Raw genomic sequence first — 18,665 nt, 5'->3', positions numbered from 1 at the left:
GCAATATTTTATGCAAATGGCATAACTTCATTTGAGTTAAAAACAATACAAGACATTAGATTTCAATTATTGTTGAAGTGATGTGGAGAGGCCCGGGATCTCTTGTGCCATTTTTCCTGTCAATTATTGTTGTTAGGAAATTCATTGCATAATTAATGGCCTGAATGTTGTTTGTTTGAAGATGAGATCAATGGGCACCGGCATGTATATGTATCATGCATTATAACCTATATGAACCATGGTTATATTATATAACACATGACACAATTAAGAGGCGGGGCTCTTGCAAAACTGTATCAAACATCATAAGAAAGAAAAAGTAGAAATATGTACACTTTCTCTTCATAGTTGTTGAGGAGCTTACGAATTTATTGGCGCTAAACATCCAATTTTTAATGTCACATTCAGGAGCTCAAAGTAGCTTTCAACAGCATAAGTAAAATGCAGTATGCATGACTCTAAGGTAAGTTGGTAAAAGTGATAATATACAACTTTTGTTCTGATCTTTTCTTGCCTCATTTTAATCTCTGAGAGAGAGTGAAAAGAGCTGCACACAAAACTTCTCCCTCTTAAATTTGATTCAGTGTTAGAAAGATTTTCAAACTTCCTCATTGCCTGCTATTTATATACATAAGAAAACATACCAAAGAAAAAATACCTAAGTTGATCCCTTCCAACAAGGCAACAATTTGACATGGAGACTTCCTTGTTTAGATGTTTCTCATCTATCATTACAGAATCTCCGATTTCCATCACCCATTTCTTAGCTGCAACTGTCTTGATCATTGCAGTTATCTATTTTCTGTTCAGAAGCAAATGTATATACCTTATCAACTTCACCTGCTACCGCCCTCCTGATATCCTGCGAGTTACAAAATTGAATTACATCGAACACATTGAAACAGATAAGTTGGTTGAAGAAGTTCCAAGCGAAGGTATTGGAAAGACCAGGCATTGGGGTAGAGAGTTGTATTCCCGTTTCACTACATGAGATCCCAGTGGATACTTCTTTGGGTGCCACTACAAAAAAAAAAAAAAACTGAAATGGTTCTCTTCACTGTTGTCAACGACCTTCTTTCCAAGCACAAGATAAATCCCAAAAGCATTGACATTCTTGTGTCAAACTGTAGCCTTTTCTGCCCTATGCCGTCCATTACTTCTATGATCCTGAACAAGTTTGGATTCCAGAGCAACATAAAAAGCTTCAACCTTCGCAGAATGGGATGCAGTGCTGGAATCTGGTCAATAAGTATGGCTAAAGATCTTCTAAAAGTTCACAGGAAATCATTGGCTTTAGTCCTCAGCATGGAAGCAGTAACTCCCAATGGTTATGGGGGTAGAGAAAAATCAACGCTTCTTCCCAACATTTTGTTTTGGATGGGGGGAGCTGCTATTCTTTTGTCGAATAGGAAGCAAGACAAGTGAATAGCTAAGTATGAGCTCCAGCATCTTGTCCGAACACACATTGATTCGGATGATCAAGCATACCAATCTGTTTTCCAGCAACCTGATGAAGCAGGGCATGTAGGGGTCTCACTATCATGGGCACTTTTACATGTGGCAGCGAAAGCTCTAAGAAATAACATGTCGGAGTTGGGGCCACTTGTGTTACCATATATGGAGCAGCTCCGATATGGATGGTTAGTGATCCGCAAGAAACTTTTGCTTTTGCCAAGCCATAGTAGATAGTCTCAAACTGCACAAGGAAGATAGAGAACCTTCAAGGATGACGTTTCATAAATGGTAATACTTCATCATGTTCGGTTTGGTATGAGCTCTGCTATTTGGAGGCAAAAGGAAGGGTGATGAAGGGAAACCCAGTGCGGCAAATCACCTTCGGAAGTGGCTTCATGACAGGACCCGACCCAATTTCCGCTTTGGAATTCGAGCCAAGTCCTGAGCGTGTCCGACACCTGGCGAATGTCGGGCACAAAAGACCTTTTTACCCTTCTCGTTTCAAATTCTTTTTATATTTTCCCTTTGACTTCTGCCGAAAATTCGGCAGAGTCTCCCCTGTATTTTGACCAAACCCAAAATTTTCCACTGTTAAACAATCAAATAAATCCATACCAACTGCCAGAATATCTCAAATAACAGATCTCAACTCCAGTTTTTCAGTTTCAACTAGATATCAGAGCATTTTCTAAAGTTTTCAGGGTTTTAAGGATTTTCCACAAAACTCTACCTTACTTGGTGGCACGGAAGCTATGAATGGCCCGGTGGTGGATCCTGCGCATTTCTACGGCCTGGGGGCGAAAAACAGGTTGAATATGTGAGTGGACCAAACATAAGATTCTTGAAAACAGTTTAAAATCATAATAACCCCCATAGTAAAAATAACTTGATAAGTAAGGCTAAAGTTCACATGTGTTTAGTATAAGGTATTCATCTTAATATATATAATCGTATGTATATAGATTCGTAAAACTGAACAATTATATAAAGATATAAAATGCGCGAATATCAAAGAAACTGGTTTGAAATAGCTGAAAATCATAACTGAATAAAAGAGCTTAAAATCCTTTGAAACTACCACCTAATTGTACCCCTGTCATATCCGTCAATTCCCCTGGCAGGTCTCGGGCATCACGCAGTCTACCCGAGCCGCAAACTGGCGAAATCAGGGGACTATGATCAGCCTGTCCCGCCGGCAGATTCCTCGATGACATCAAGTCAGCTCGAGTCGCTCTGGCAGGATGCAGGGGACCGTAGTCAGCCTGATCCGCAATCCTGGCAGGTCTCGGGGACACAGAGTCAGCCGAGCCGCAATCCTGGCAGGTCTAGGGACACCAAGTCTGCCGAGCCGCAAATCCTGGCACTCACGGTCCGAGCGTCCCCGAAACTCGTGAGGCAAAGTCAAGTGCACTGACGTAACTGAAATCAGACTAGATGTCCGTTGACATCGGTCCGACTGTGAGTAATCACCAAAGATAAATGGGTACACGGTGGTTTTAAAATAAACTATTTTGAGAAAAAATCTACTAACTCACTGCATTTCAGTAAAATCTGAAACTTATCTGCTATCTCTTCTGATAAAGTTCTCAAACTCTGCTTTTTATATTACTGGAGCCTCAGTATCTAAGCATTACGTAGATCAAAGTACTTAACAGTATAAATCATGCTCGAAGAAGCAGTTCATAAAACTTATTCAGATAAACTCATTTATAAAAGCTTATTTATATAAAATCAATATAAAATCATTTAAGTAAACTTATTTATATAACTCATTTATATAAAATCATTCATAAAAGAAAGTCCATTCACAGTTGGTCCGAGCTAGCTGGACCTTTCGAAGGTCCCTCCTGTAGGTCAACTGGACCTCTGGTGCCTGATTATCCATGAATAATAAATTAATAAACTGTTGAATAAAAAGAATTTAAATTAAACACCCTGCCCCCGGCTCCTAGAAATACGTGCACTCGTTTCAAGTTACTCATATGCCCACTTTAGCTTTTTAGATAGTTAGAACGGTCTTAAGAGACTCGAAGCCTCACTAAGCGATAGGCTGCCAGATCGGCCGATTCGGAACCTGTGGGGTCCACGATCTCCGATGGCCAATTTGGGCTTCTCTGAAGGTTCCTCATAGGGAAAGAACCATGTTCTGCGAATTTGGTCCGAAACGGATGGTCGGATTAGCCAAAATCGCGTTATCGCTTAAAATCCAAACCCTAGCCCCAGGGTTCGCGATTTCGGAGTATCCGGGGCTCCGATTCGCAATCCGTCGAATCCTACACAATCCTGAAATCGTGTAGACCGACATATCCAAAATTCAGTGCGATCCGACGATTAGACGACACTGCACCCAAGGATCGCGCGATATGGGAAATCCGTTCGGGGCTTAAACGGACTCCGAATCGAAATCCGCGAAATCCTACGCGCTCGTGACGACACGAGGATCTCAAAACTGCCCAGAGTTACTCCACCACCTTCGCCCATGCGCCCCAGCACGCGCGGGCAGATTCGGGTGTTCAAAGCGATTTTGGGTTGCTGAAAAATCTCAGAACCAAGACTCCAAACTCCTATCCTAGGTAAAACACCCCATTTGGAGTCACTTTTGTTCTTGGACATACCCCAAAAAGTGACTGAAAGTGGCCGAAAACAGAGGCCGAAAATCGGCTGAAACTTCAAGCTCAAAAATCCGATGGCTACACTACAAATCGATCTAATCCGACCCAACAGGCAAATAGAACAGCTCGAGAGGTTCAAGATCCATACTTGGGTCGACGGAAATGGTGGCCGGAGGAGGGAGATCGGAGGCCTTGAAGTTTCTGTGATTTTGGATGAGTTCCGGTCGTTCTTTCGCAGTTTGCGGCCAGCACAGGTCACCGGCGGGCGGGGGATCTGTCGGAAAAGGTAGGGGACTCGACGGTGGTTCCAACGCCACCGGTCCCGTGGCCAGGGGTGCTCGGAGGCGGCGCCAGCGAGCTCTGGAAGGCGGCGGCCCGTTTTCCGCGCGAGAAGAGACAGCTGCTGGGTTTTTATAGATCCAACTTCGAAATATTTACGGTGATGCCACTGAGACTCTTTTGACCATAACTCTTTCGTTACAACTCCGATTCGGGCCCACTACGTGTCTATGAACTCGTTTCGCCGTGCTCTACGCAATAGCGCAAGCGAAATTGTCAAATTCTTTCTCGATCAAAAAGTCAACTTTTTCCTATTAAATAATGCGAGGGTAAAATCGTCTTTTTGCTAAAATAAATTAATTCTAATGTTTAGATATTTTGTTACTTTTTTAGATATTTTATTTTGGGTTATTACACTTCAAGTGTAACAGTGCGGTTTGGAAATGCATTCCGGATATTGATCCAACGGAGAGAAATGCCTGGTCAGACAGAGTCGATTCCTATCCTGTTAATGAGATCCCAAATGTGAGATCCAATGTGTTGTAAACATCCATCGGAATCACAGCATTACATTTTCTATTTTAAATCATCTCAAAAAAGAGAGAGCAAGTATAGACAGACATTTCCCTTGCTAGAAGAAAGAAGTATAAATAATCTCAAAGTGAAAAATAAGAATGCAACCGTATGGAAGCCAAATTCATATTCATATCCAAATTCCTAAATGTATCAGAATCAGTCTGATTTTTAGCTACTCACCGGAGCCAAGCAATATCAGAACCCCTTAGATTATTTTTGCTTATATATCAGAACCCTTACATCAGTTTATCTTATATTTCTCTGAAAACCCTTAGATCAGTTTGGCTTAGTCCAAGCTTCCTCAATTTACTGGACATTGCATGTCTTGAGCTTAGAGCATTTCTTTCACTGGAGATTGGAGTGCTTTGTTACTTCACGCAAATTGGAGGTTGTCAAGTTATACAAGGCTTCTTAGTTTTCTGCACATAAAAACTGTGATCAAACAAACTAGACATTGCCTTTACCGACAGAACGCAACCATCAACAGAAGAAAGAAAGACAAATTAGGCACTTAGGAGTGTACAATCTTACTCTTATCATCACAAAGTTTTAGCTTGTTTCTGCGTAAAATCTCACCTTTGGCCATGATTGCAAAACACACTCAACATCAATAAAAAAATATATATAAAAAGAACATATGCCGATACAACAAAGAGTTGCATAAAGCATTTATGTTGATCAAAACTGATTGAACATTGGAAATATTTTCAAACGTCCTCATTGGCTGCTTAAATTAAATGATAAGCAAAAATATCATAGCAAACTTCTTAGGAAACCCAGTCGAAGAACTTCACATGGAGACTATATTGCTTAGGTCATTCTCATTTCTCGCTGCAGAATTATCTCCAATCTTCCACACCAATTTCTTAGCTACAACTGTTTTGGTCATTGCCGCTGCTCTCTATTTTCATTTCAGATCCAAGGGTATATACCTTATAGACTTCACCTGCTATCTGCCTCCTGATAGCTTGCGCGTTCCAACATCGAATTTCATCGAGCACATTGAAATATCTGGAATGCATGACAGAGAAAGTGTTGATTTTCAAACGAAGGTGTTGGAAAGATCAGGAATTGGAGCAGAGAGTTGCATGCCTATCACAGTGCATGAGATCCCACCTTATTCCTCTTTAAAAGCTACTAGAAATGAAACTGAAACGGTTCTCTTCACTATTGTCAAAGACCTCCTTTCCAAGCACAAAATAAATCCGAAAAGCATCGACATTCTTGTGTCAAACTGTAGCCTTTTCTCCCCCACACCATCCATTACATCTATGGTCATAAACAAGTTTGGATTCCGAAGCAACATAAAGACCATCAACCTCAGTGGAATGGGTTGCAGTGCCGGAATCTTGTCGATAGGTTTGGCGAAAGATCTTTTAAAAGTTCACAAGAACTGCTTGGCCTTAGTTCTCAGCATGGAAGCTGTAACTCCCAATGGCTATGGGGGTAGAATGAAATCCATGCTTCTTCCCAACATTTTGTTTCGGATGGGAGGAGCTGCTATCATATTATCGAACAGGAAGCAAGATAAGCGAATAGCTAAGTATGAGCTCCAGCATCTTGTCCGAACCCACATTGGTTCAGATGATGAGGCATACCAATCTGTTTTCCAGCAGCCTGATGAAGCAGGGCATGTTGGGGTCTCGTTATCACGAGCACTTTTACGTGTGGCAACAAAGGCTCTAAGAAGTAACATGTCAGAGTTGGGACCACTTGTGCTACCATATTCGGTGCAGCTCCGATACGCATGGTCAGTGATATGCAAGAAACTTTGGTTTCTACCAAGCAAAAAGGGAATTTATGTGCCGAATTTCAAGAAGGCGCTTGAGCATTTCTGTATACATGCTGGTGGAAGGGCAGTGATTGATGGCATAGAAGACAGTCTGAAGCTGCACAAGGAGGATGGAGAAGCTTCAAGGATGACATTACACAGATTTGGCAATACTTCATCTTCTTCAGTTTGGTATGAGCTCTGCTATTTGGAGGCAAAAGGAAGGTTGAAGAAAGGAAACCGAGTTTGGCAAATAGCCTTTGGAAGTGGTTTCAAGTGTAACAGCGCAATTTGGAAGTGCATTTCAGATATTGATCCAACAAAAAGAAATGCATGGTCTGATTGCATCCATTTCTATCCTACTCAGAATGACACCCTTAACTAAGATTTTCTGAATTGCTGTTGTAATTTTATTTAACCTTTGTTGTATTGTATCCATTTTCAATCCAAGAAAAGTTTCATGTTTTTCCTTCTTCGCATTGATTCCATATCCAACATTGTCTTTCTGGTGTACTGGTTTAAAGTTCTTAATTAGATCTTCAAATGCTCATACCATATCATCAACTTTTATAATTGCACAACAGGCGATTTTTTTAATTCCCATCCATCACAGGGTTTTAACTTTTAGAAGCAACAAATAGACCAAAAACAAGCAAAATTGGTGATAACAATATGATTTTGCAGAAGCCATTAATCTAGTGCAATGAAATAATTCAAGTATTTTCACACAAAAAATAAATAAATTCAAGTACTCAAAACTCTCTAGAAGCAATGGGATGCCGTAGTGAAGCTAAACTGAGAGTGCCGAAATCACTACCCTTTACAAATCAATGTTACTTCACTCGCATGTTAATGCCCTCCCCCCACCCTTTTAAGATAAGCAATGGATTTAATTTCCAATTAATTGATGGTGGGGAAAACTATGATGGGAAGATTCTTTTAAGGTCCCTTGTTTTAAGTTCTGGGCATTTTTCCACAGCCAATATTATGGTGCGATTGGTTGTTTCATGCAAAATTGGAGTTCTCAAGTGAAGAGGTTTCATCTTATGCACATGAAAACGTTGTGACTGAACAAACTAGAGATTGCCTTTACCCATGAAATGCAACCATCCAGAGAAAACGATTGGCAGTTAACTTGGACTTTAGAGTTGGACTTTTGTAGTATAAGTTAGAGCATCTCTAATAGAAGTCGAAAAAACGCAACTCTAACCATGCTCCCCATTTAGCTCCTAAAATAAGAACACCTCTAGGATCTCCTAGATATGAAGAGAGAGGAAGAAACTCATAATGGCTCCTTATAATTAATCATCATTATTTTAACATTATTCTAAATATTAACTTTAATCATATTGGCTCTTAGTCATTATAACTCCTAAACTAGGAGGATATGGAGGATAAAGGAGCTCCAAAAATAACCTTTTAGTCATTTTATCTAATCTTTAACTTCAAAATAGGGAGCATGATTGAAGATGCTCCCTAAAACAGTAAGAAAATTTGCAAATTCTAATGATGCCATTATCTTCTATACGCTAAATAAAAGGTTGTTTGAGGTTATGATTTTATTAAATATGAAAAGCTGCTTTTTATCTCCCAGGGTTCTTTCCAACAGCACAAGTAAAATGCACTCTACATGAATCTAGGTGAGTAAGCAATAGTGATGAAACACAAATGTTGTTGCGACAGTTTCTTGAGTCGAATTGTGTGTCTTGATCATATTGCTAAATTTTGATTAAACATTAGAAAGTTACTCAAACTTTCTTTCCTCTTAATATATAAGCAGAAATATCAAATCAAACTCCTAGTTAACCCTGCCCAACAAGTTGACATGGAGACTGCACTGCTTAGATCTTTTTCATCTATCATTCCTGAATCTCCAATCTCCCTCACCCATTTCTTAGCTGCAACTGTTCTGATAATAGTGGTTCTCTGTTTTACATTCAGATCTAAGAGTACATACCTTATCGACTTCACCTGCTATCGGCCTCCAGAAAGCTTGCGGATTGCGAAAGAAAGCTACATCGAACACATTGAAATGAGTAAACTCTACGACAAAGAAACCTACAGTTTCCAAGTGAAGGTATTGGAAAGATCAGGCATTGGAGATGAGAGTTGCGTGCCTATTGCACTGCATGAGCTCCCTCCTCATTCTTCTTTGCACGCTGCTAGAAAAGAAACTGAAATGGTTCTCTTCTCAGTCGTCAAAGACCTCCTTTCCAAGAACAAAATAAATCCTAAAAGCATCGACATTCTTGTGTCCAACTGTAGCCTTTTCTGCCCTACCCCGTCCATTACATCTATGGTCATAAACAAGTTTGGATTCCGAAGCAACATAAAGAGCGTCAACCTCAGTGGAATGGGTTGCAGTGCTGGAATCTTGTCTATAAGTTTGGCTAAAGATCTGTTAAAAGTTCACCAGAACTCCTTGGCTTTAGTTCTCAGCATGGAAGCTCTGACTCCTAGCGGTTATATGGGTACCAAAAAATCCATGCTTCTTCCGAACCTTTTGTTTCGGATGGGAGGAGCTGCTATTCTATTATCCAGCAGGAAAAGGGACAAGCGAATAGCTAAGTACGAGCTCCAGCACATTGTCCGAACCCACATTGGTTCGGATGATGAAGCATACCAATCTGTCTTCCAGCAACTCGATGAAGCTGGACATGTAGGGGTCTCACTGTCACGGGCTCTTATACCTGTGGCAACAAAAGCACTCAGAACTAACATATCCAAGTTGGGACCTCTAGTGCTACCATATTCTGAGCAGCTACGATATGTATGGTCAATCATCCACAAAAAAGTCTTGTTATTACCGAGCCAGAAGAAAATTTATGCTCCAAATTTCAATAGGGCTCTTCAGCATTTCTGTATACATGCTGGTGGAAGGGCAGTGATTGATGGAATAGTAGATAGTCTCAGGCTGGACAAGGAGGATGGAGAAGCTTCAAGGATGACATTACATAGATTTGGTAATACTTCATCTTCTTCCATTTGGTATGAACTCTGCTATTTGGAGGCAAAAGGAAGAATGAATAAAGGAAATCAGGTTTGGCAAATTGCCTTTGGAAGTGGCTTCAAGTGTAACAGCGCAATTTGGAAATGCATTTCAGATATTGACCCAACAGAACGAAATGCATGGTCAGACAGAACTTACTTGTATCCAATTGATGAGGTCCCAAAATAAACCTTTTGAGATCCAAAGTGTTGTAACCATATATGATCTCTACGATATAGTGTGATAATAAACAAAATTTTTAATTCTTAGAACCTGTCTGCCCTGCTCAAAAGTTGTTCATTAGCAGCCAGTCCTGTCTTCAACAAGGTTGGGAGAGTGGAGCCAATGATGGCAAAATCGTGACCACGAGTGTCCAACATGCACAAACTCTATACCCACTGTATCACCTTGTTTAAAATTATTAACAGGGTTGTAAGAAGAAAAAAGAAAAAGGAAAAAAACCACACATGGACAACTGATTTGTTATATTCACTACAGCTCATTTGGTAGTCAAAGTTTTACTAATTGCCGGCTAAGAGGAGAAAAATGGGTAAATTTATAGTCTATATAGTCCCTTCAGTAGGAAGAAGAGGAAAAGAAATTTGGGGACAGTAAGTTTCTTATAGTCTCCCTGTAACCCCATTCAGTAGTCAAAGCTTTACTGATATCCACTAATAAAAATTGGGTAAATATATATAGATTATGACTGAATTACAGCATCTGGTTACATGCATGAAAGGTTATACAGTTAATATTCAATTTGTGTACTGTACAGAGGGTCAGACAAACCAGTCAAAGAAGCATCGGTTGTAATACGCCGAGCAACTGGCTCATATTTCTGAAGACAAGTTATACTTGACAGTGCCAAGTGTTGACCTCAACCATCAAATTGCACTGTTTTTCTCACAAAATGTTGAGCTATGATGGAAGATACCTGGAATTTCCACGGATGTCAAACTAAGTTATCCTTCTTACGAGATTTTGAAGCTTTTGAAATCATATGTTGCTTCGACAGTACATCCGCAATGTGTTGGCGACCAAATAAGTGAGAGTTTTTCAGTATTAGGTTTCTTGTAGCTGAATCAACAACATAACCTTGTCCTGGCATCCACAGTAGCATTTGAATAAGCAATTCCTTTTTCTCAGGGAGTGCGATATAGCGCGATATGGCCATCTGAAATACTCCCTGTGGAATGCAGGAAGGAAAGTGAGCTATGATTTCGAAATGTCAAAGCTGAACAGAAGAGGTATGCCAAAAGCTTCCACTGAGGATCTAAAGATTTTCACCACTACTAGGTGTTCCTCATGTAAACCCCTACACCCCATGCACTGGGGGTTCACTAAGAAAATATTTTTCTCACTCGTACAAATAATTAAAGAAATAAGGAACAAAAAGGTAAATAAAATCCACCACAGGAATTGCTCCCTCCCTTATCTCACTTCGATTGAATAAAATCCCAGGTAAGAATCCCTCCCTCCCTAGGAGGTAGAGTTTGTTAGCAGTGAAGCGCGCCTTGATGACTCACCCACACCACCACAAATGTGTCCATGTCTCATCAATCTTCTAAATATGCATGCCTAGAATCTGAAAGTCAGAAGCAAGTGCTTCTAGAAAAAAGTAAAAACATTCCGAACCAACTTATTGACACCCGTGATTATTTACCTGATCAATCTTGCAGCCAGAAGCATCAATTACCTTCAACACATCATTTATCAAGTTGATGTTTCCCAACTTCAGAAAGGCAGTTGAAAACTTTTTAACAGCAGGCTTAGAAATCAACCCTGCATTGTCCTGAACATTGAAAAAAAAAAAAAAAAAAACTTCAACAAAAAAGTTGGGAGTTACGCAAAGAAGAAAGGTATCTTCAAAACTATATAGCTAACCTTGACTACTACATAAGCATCTTTGAGAAGCTGTCCTGCCAGTAGAATGTGCAGAATCTTCTCATGAAGGGCCTTGCACATTGTCCTCTTGCTATATCTCAGAATATTGTAAACAGAATATGCTTCTGAATATGCTCTTATCTTACCAAGAAGAAACATTAAGGAGGAACAAAGTTCCTGAAATACAGCATAGTGTTATTTTGAAGTTGGTTTACCAATCTTTATCACAAGATACCACTGTTTCAAAACTAGGAGTTCTTGCATGTATGCATAAGTAAAGAATATACTTGTGGACAAGGAGCAAAACAGTGATAAACCCTAAGCCCAATACAAGAGAAGATTGATAAATAGAAATATTGTAAAGCCCAAATCCTAGGGCTAAACCCTAAGCCTTAAACTGCAACTTTACACTTAAAAAGTAATAAACCTTGTGGGGACTGAACTAAAATACTTACAAAAAACATAGACATAAGTTTGAGCCGTGGCACAAACAGCACCCTCCTAAGAATTATTTTATTTATATATACACACATATATGTCCACTTTTGATCTCCTACTCACCCATGAGAAGACAATTCATGCTTACTAGCCATAGATCAAAATCTAAAAGATCATATTCAATCCCCATAGAGTAGTATCTTATTGAATTTGGATCTAACGGTCGATGAGCATGTTGGCAACATTAGGTAATATACCATATATGCTACCTTTAATGGCTCAAGAGTATCACCTGGAAGGCAACATGAAGCTAAAAAGGTATTAACTATCACTGACACCCATCCCCAACCCAAGACTCAAGCATCATGTTTAAAGAACCCTAATCAAACCCAAACTTTCACAAACTAATAAAATGATAAGCATAAAAGTAACATAAGGCAAAAAAATAATAATAATCTATGCGATCCCCATCAGATACTCCTGCTCGCAAATAGATTCTCTCATTAAATGGATCAAAAATCATCCGGCACTGAAGTTGCAAACATTTACACTTGCAATATTCAGTGTTCAAATAAAACAACAACTATAACTAAGATCCAAAGCCCTGCATCTTTCGTATATAGAAGCTCCAACAGCCAGGGTTCCCTACTTTTTTTACTTTTTTTCTCAGAGATCTCTTCTTTTTCTTTGGTCTATTAAAGGCCGGATGAGCCAATGCAAAAGACAATACAAGGGTAGTGCTCACCCATCCCATCAAATCCCCATCCCTTTTAAGGTTTCAATCTCAAGTCCTTAGCAATGGCAAAGGACTTTATCAACCAAGCTGCTGCCTACCTAGCACTTCTCTAAAATATCAATTCCTACAGTCGTAGTAATGTTCAAATCTAGAAGCTGGTACTTTGTTTTATTTCCTTTATTTGAGATCAAGAAAGTAAAATGGTTTAGTTCAACAAGTATAATCAGGAATATGCATCTTGAAAGAACATTATACCTCATCTGGTTGGTGTCCCTTGTTGTGCATGTCCTCCATAGTCTGATAAGCAAGCAGGTATAACTTCTCCTTACAGAAGTATTTTATTAGGATATGAAAGGTATTATAATCAGGAGTGATTTTTAGTTCATCCATTTTTCTCATCATTTCCATTACACTATCCATTTCACCTGCTCTACAATAGGCACAGATCATTGTATTCAACATAACCAAGTCAAATTTGTCATGAGTTCTTTCAACATCCTTAGCCAACTGCTTTGCATCTTCCAGAAGCCCACCTCGGCAGAAAGCTGAAATCATGATACTGTATGAATAGCCATCTGCAAGGGGAAAAAAACATAAATTTTCAGCTGTAAAGACAGAAGATTAAACTTCTGCTAGTAAGAAAAATCCTGCAAGAAATACAAATATTCACTCAAGTATCTACCAAACCTCCAAAACCATTTACACTTCTTCCATATGTCACTTATTTTTCTGCAATAGAGACCCATGCACAAGATTTGTCTTGCATAATGACCTTGTATTCAAATTTAAAGATTTTTTCTTCAAATTGAAAATGGAAGACATTACGGAGAATAGGGAAACAACAATAAATGACATCATTAGCTAGACTTGACATCATTCAGCTGGCCCAGAGGCTTTTCGTGCATTGAGTGTCACATATAATAATATGCATGTTTGGAGAAACATAAAAGCTTTAGGATTTGTCTCTAACAAAACTTACTTGATCGGATGGACTTCTCCTTCATTTCATCAAAAACCAATTTAGCTTCATGTATGCGCCCAGCCTTAGCAAGGGCATCCATCAATAAGCAGTATGGCATCTACAAATAGACTTAATTTGATGAGATAATTTAAAGAACTAAGAAAATGCAAATGACAGAGCATAAATGCACTTGTATCAATTTTCTAAGAAAAGTTAATATTCATGGTATTTCAGGGAATGACTCAAGGGACTCAATTTCTAGGCAATGTGACAAAAGTTAATACTACCTGTGCAAGCAAACAAACAAAGTTTCACAAGGAAATGAAATCAAACCCTTACAAATGTTACCTACAAGAGATTAATATTCATGGTATTTATTAGTCAAACCAAATTGTTGGCCTCAATTTGTTTTTGTTAGTCTCATATTTAACCTGTTAGATGATATCGTAAAATTAAATACTTTTGAGATTTCATAAGCTCCCCTGTTTGCCTCTAAAGAACTATTTCCAAAGAGACACCATAGCAGTGTCAAAGTAGATAAATCCTGGATTTTAAACTAATGATTTAGTTGGAACGATCTTAGTGTACCTCATCTTCAGCATAACCCAAAGCTTCCAGTTCAGCTAATAGTTCTCTTGATTTTTCAAACAGCCCACCTCTGACATAAACCTTCAATAAAGTTGTCAAAATAACCTGCAAGCATTTGCAGTAGGACAGAAGACATTATCACTAAAATCTGAAAGCTATGTAAAAATTTGGCAAATAATCAGCAGTTACAAATAGAAGCATCAATAAGGCCCCCATTTAATGTTTTGCTAAAATAAACAGCACTTATGTTACAATTGTGAACGAGACACTGCAAAAACATCTAAAGAAAACTGCAACGAAACTGAGTGGTTGCTATACATTAATCTCTCAGGCTTACATAAGCAAAATTCTACCAATCAATAGAAGGAACTGATAAACATTACTATATTCTTTTGATAAGAAGCATAATCTCATTAAAAGAAAAGACAAAAGTTTGAAAGTAGAGGATATTGTTCACTGATCTACGCATTGTTAGAGGATAAGAAGCATAATCTCATTAAAAGAAAAGACAAAAGTTTGAAAGTAGAGGATATTGTTCATTGACCTACACGTTGTTAGAGGATAAAATAATTGTTGGAACAGTGGTAAACTAGCAAACATTATTATGGTACCAAAGCAGGAGATCCTGAGTTCCAATTACTCAATTGCAACTTCCCAGTGGTGTAGGGAGGCCCACATATGAGGCTGAATGGAAGAATATAGTGTAATTGTCGTCCTAATAGCTTATGCTTTTGGGAATAGTGGTAAACCAACAAATATCATCATCAATGTATATTATTAATTATCTTAATCTAATATCTAAAAACTACATCCACTACACAATGCTTATGTCAGCACTTTTATTTAAGTCATATATCACTAAAATAAATAACTACTAATAAAAAGCTTCAAAGAGAGGGAATCATATATGGTGGTTAAACATGAACAAACCTTATTAGGTACTAACCCTGCAGATTTCATATCCTGAACCAAATCATCAGCCTCTTTGTAGTTCCCACTTATAGAGTAAGCATTAAGCATAGAGCTATAATGAAAGACATTTGGTAAATAGCCTTCATTCTTCATCTGCTTAAAATAACCTTCTGCTTCCTCTAATTTATTATTAGAAGCACATACAGCTAAAAGTGTACCATAAATTACACTGTCCATCTGCAGCTTATTGCGCTGCAATTCTTGAACAAGTTCTAATGCCTTAGAATAACCATGTTTGACTTTGTTGCAGCCTGCAAGGAGCTAGCATGACAGTAGATTAATCTTAATGAAGGTCGAATATATGAATACGTAATCAGTATTGAACAGTTTTGCTTATCAGAAAAACAAGGGAACTTCAGAAAACTAACATCCACTGCTGCGAGATGGTATTAAACATTTCTAATTTCATTGATGAAATTAATGTATTAATATGCTAATTATGACAACTCACAATCTTTGATATGTTCTCCATAGAGACAGTATAAAATGTCACTGGAATAGTTTTATCCTTTTTTGTCTTTCACAATATACTTGCACATTGGTATATAACAATGTAATTGAAAAAAACGAGGCACTATTCACAAAATTAACATCTATATGCGTTGGTGTTCGATTTTTTGTATTTATTTCCTTCATTTATGATAACTGTTAATTGTTTTGAGTTACAACGATTAACAATCATTTTGTATTCCTTAATGCTATTATTCTTCTTTCATAGATCTTAATGTTATTCTTGCTCTATCTAACTTTGTCCTCCTATTTGATAAATTGTTTATCTGTTTGCTATATAAAACTGAATGGATGAATCAAATGTCAGTGGGAAACTATTTCTAATCCCCCACAAAATAGTAACTTAATTTTGTCTATTTTATCATTGAATTTCCTCCTTGATTAAGATTCAGCACCATCAACTCTGTCTGTTATCATTTTTCATGAGAAAACAAATTTTGTTTGAAATGCTAACGAAACCAATATTGCAATATGATACATTGAAGTGCATACCGTACTGTATGTGACAGCATCTGGTGTTAAACCATCCTGCTTCATCTGGTGAAATAACTTAAAGCTTCCATCAAATTTGCCACTCCTGATCAGACTACCAAGAACAGAATTGCATATGTGAACATTCTTTTTGGTTGATGCATCTTGAATATTATTGTATATTTCTAGTGCCTTTACAGGATTGAGGCTCGTTCCCATGAATTTTATATAGCTGCTATAGGATGATGCACTAATTTTTCCATTCTGTTGCATCCATTCAAAGAGCTGTAACAATTGTAAACATATCAAAATATTAACAACTGGATACAGAAACTAAACAATGTTAGGTAGACCATTCAAAAACCCGTCAAAGGGAAGAACATCATATTATGTTTCGTTAATTCATAGAACCTGAGAAAGATCGTGCCATCTTTTCAGTATCCCAAAATGGCGTATTATGGCATTCAAGTCTTGGACCTTCAAACTCCCACCTAATCTGAGGGAAAAATATAATGTGAGTTACACTATATAACAGAATAGATGTTGCACGCATAAAAAGATTACTTCAAGATTGGAAGAATCGATTAAATACAAAATCACAAAAACTAAAACTTCGGTATTGCAAAACAAGTCTAAAATCCAATTACAATTCTTTTTTCGTCAACCAAAAAAGGAATTCCTCAATGCTACTGGAACAGTCACCTAATCATTATGCTGCATATAATCCTAAGCTATACCACATCACTAAAACATCAGCTTAATGGATGAAGGCAAGCTTCTAACTAACGTGTTCAGAAAGCCATCTATGAATAAATTAAATAGAAAGAAAAAAGCAAAAAGTAAAAAAAAGTAAATTCACCACAGCATCCCTTCTAGTACTGAATACTGCTAGAATTCAAGAACAACATAAAAGACAGGCTTCTCCCAAATACAGATAGGAACAACCATGTATAGAGACACCAGTAATAGCAACTTAAACAGGCCCTCCATGAAAATGGAAAAAACAATAAAAAAATATGCATGAGTAACTTTCAGTAAAATTAGAGAATACATAATGTAGATATCTAAGGCATGAAGAACAAAGGGGTTACTCACTTTAAATAATATTTTCAATTATTTTTCAGGATAAACCAGTATAGCGAACCAAAAAAAGATTACTTTAAAGCCCAGTATCATTTCATAGAAGAAAAAAAAAAAAAAACAGATAAAAAATGAAAATCAGATGACATGAACTTGAAAATTTCCCAATCTCAAAAAATATTAGCATATCAGTTCAGAATACATTTAAACCATGCTCTGAAATAATGATAGCACATTCTTTTTGGCAAAGTATTCAATGTCCTTAACACTAGTTTAGTTAACTTTGGAATTTGGAAGGATAATAGCTCATCATATGTATAAAACACACATACTGAATCTTTGACTCCACTATAAACTGAATGATGCCGGTGAAAAATAAAAACCAAATTGTTTTCGAGAATAAACACTTCATAATCACAAGAATCAAATTGACCCACAAAATATATATATATATATATATATATATATATATAAGAAAAACACAATGCAGCCGCTACTTAGAAATCCCTGTTCAAGTTTCAATTAAAAACTGTAGTTCATGAAGCAAAGTCTGTAAATATGTCGAAACAGTCAAACAAAGCAATCAAACAGTCAAATTTTACTTGCAATTAAAATGAAATAAATTACAAGACATTATAATAGCCAATTTACTTGCAATTCAAACAAAACAATCAAACAGTCAAATTTTGCTACCAACCACTAAACTCAGATGTTAATTCAACGTAAAATTCATCAATCACCTGGAAGAAAATCTCAACAATCTAAATGTGCAGAATCATTAACTGGGTCAACTGAAGTTATCAAAAAAGAAAAAAACCGGAAAAGGACCTTGTAAGAGCCAAGTCCAAGTCAGAGGACTCTTGGACCTCAAGAATAGCAGACTGTCTAGCCAAGTATTGCTTGGAGTGCCGCTTTGGGATTCCGCTGCCATCGTTGGGAGGCTCAGTGTGGCGTTCTTTGACAAGAGTTGTGGCACAACAGAGATGAGAGTTCTTAGCTCTTGTGCTCCTCCATGGAGTCGCAGAGAGAATAGAGAGAGAAGAAATGGGTGAAGGGCCGCACAGGACATGTTGGACACCGACGCCACGTACCGACGACACCTCCATTTTTGCAAGCTAGTGAGGGACTGAGGGTGAGACGGAGGGATGAGCATGTCTGAGTTGGAGGAGGGAAGATATTAGTTACGGAATTGAGATTTGCATCGTTGGATAAGATCAACGACTATGATTGAATTTTAAATCCCAGCCCAAGTTCCTTTTCTCCCACTTCCAGGCCCACAAATCAAATTTAACGTTGTCTCCAGCGGTGATTGCTTCTTTGTTTTTTCTCATCAAAATTCACAA

General features: G+C 37.9%; 3 protein-coding genes and 1 pseudogene across 6 annotated transcripts; 3 read left to right on the top strand and 1 right to left on the bottom strand.

Annotated features, from left to right (window-relative positions):
* The first annotated feature begins 694 nt into the window (after positions 1–694).
* LOC117620323 lies at positions 695–4,892 on the top strand (annotated as a pseudogene).
* Positions 4,893–5,199: 307 nt separating this feature from the next.
* LOC117613392 (pentatricopeptide repeat-containing protein At1g10910, chloroplastic) lies at positions 5,200–18,530 on the bottom strand. Of its 4 annotated transcripts, none has more exons than XM_034342007.1 (10): positions 18,151–18,530; positions 16,654–16,738; positions 16,264–16,527; positions 15,220–15,522; positions 14,290–14,394; positions 13,720–13,819; positions 12,996–13,315; positions 11,567–11,743; positions 11,346–11,474; positions 5,200–5,341 (listed from the first exon to the last, which is right to left on the bottom strand). In XM_034342007.1, the coding sequence occupies exons 1-10, from the start codon at positions 18,426–18,428 to the stop codon at positions 5,315–5,317; spliced, it is 1,788 nt and encodes a 595-aa protein (XP_034197898.1). In that variant the 5' UTR covers positions 18,429–18,530; the 3' UTR covers positions 5,200–5,314. The 4 variants fall into 4 exon arrangements, with proteins under 4 accessions (XP_034197898.1, XP_034197892.1, XP_034197910.1 ...); XM_034342001.1 differs by lacking the exon at positions 5,200–5,341 and adding an exon at positions 10,348–10,868 and having other exon boundaries at positions 18,151–18,527; XM_034342019.1 differs by lacking the exons at positions 5,200–5,341; positions 18,151–18,530 and adding exons at positions 10,348–10,868; positions 18,063–18,094 and having other exon boundaries at positions 16,654–16,733.
* Positions 5,717–7,078, top strand: LOC117638358 (3-ketoacyl-CoA synthase 7-like). The gene has a single exon (XM_034373493.1). It carries the CDS (start codon positions 5,717–5,719, stop codon positions 7,076–7,078), a length of 1,362 nt encoding a protein of 453 aa, XP_034229384.1.
* LOC117638265 (3-ketoacyl-CoA synthase 7-like) lies at positions 8,519–9,871 on the top strand. The gene has a single exon (XM_034373405.1). It carries the CDS (start codon positions 8,519–8,521, stop codon positions 9,869–9,871), a length of 1,353 nt encoding a protein of 450 aa, XP_034229296.1.
* Positions 18,531–18,665: the final 135 nt, after the last annotated feature.

The sequence above is a fragment of the Prunus dulcis genome, chromosome 1, assembly GCF_902201215.1.
Source record: "Prunus dulcis chromosome 1, ALMONDv2, whole genome shotgun sequence".
Classification (NCBI taxonomy): domain Eukaryota; kingdom Viridiplantae; phylum Streptophyta; class Magnoliopsida; order Rosales; family Rosaceae; genus Prunus; species Prunus dulcis.
The sequence above is the reverse complement of the archived record's forward strand: the minus strand, read 5'-3'. Positions and strand labels throughout refer to the sequence as shown.

Excerpts from the sequence above, each read along its gene's own strand:
- LOC117613392 (XM_034342001.1), bottom strand. The coding sequence starts at position 18,428 with ATGGAGGTGTCGTCGGTACGTGGCGTCGGTGTCCAACATGTCCTGTGC. Across the intron at positions 16,528-16,653 it reads GATGGCACGATCTTTCTCAG|CTCTTTGAATGGATGCAACA; the intron begins GTTCTATGAATT and ends CAATTGTTACAG. Across the intron at positions 14,395-15,219 it reads CAGGGTTAGTACCTAATAAG|GTTATTTTGACAACTTTATT; the intron begins GTTTGTTCATGT and ends AAATGCTTGCAG.
- LOC117638358 (XM_034373493.1), top strand. The coding sequence starts at position 5,717 with ATGGAGACTATATTGCTTAGGTCATTCTCATTTCTCGCTGCAGAATTA.
- LOC117638265 (XM_034373405.1), top strand. The coding sequence starts at position 8,519 with ATGGAGACTGCACTGCTTAGATCTTTTTCATCTATCATTCCTGAATCT.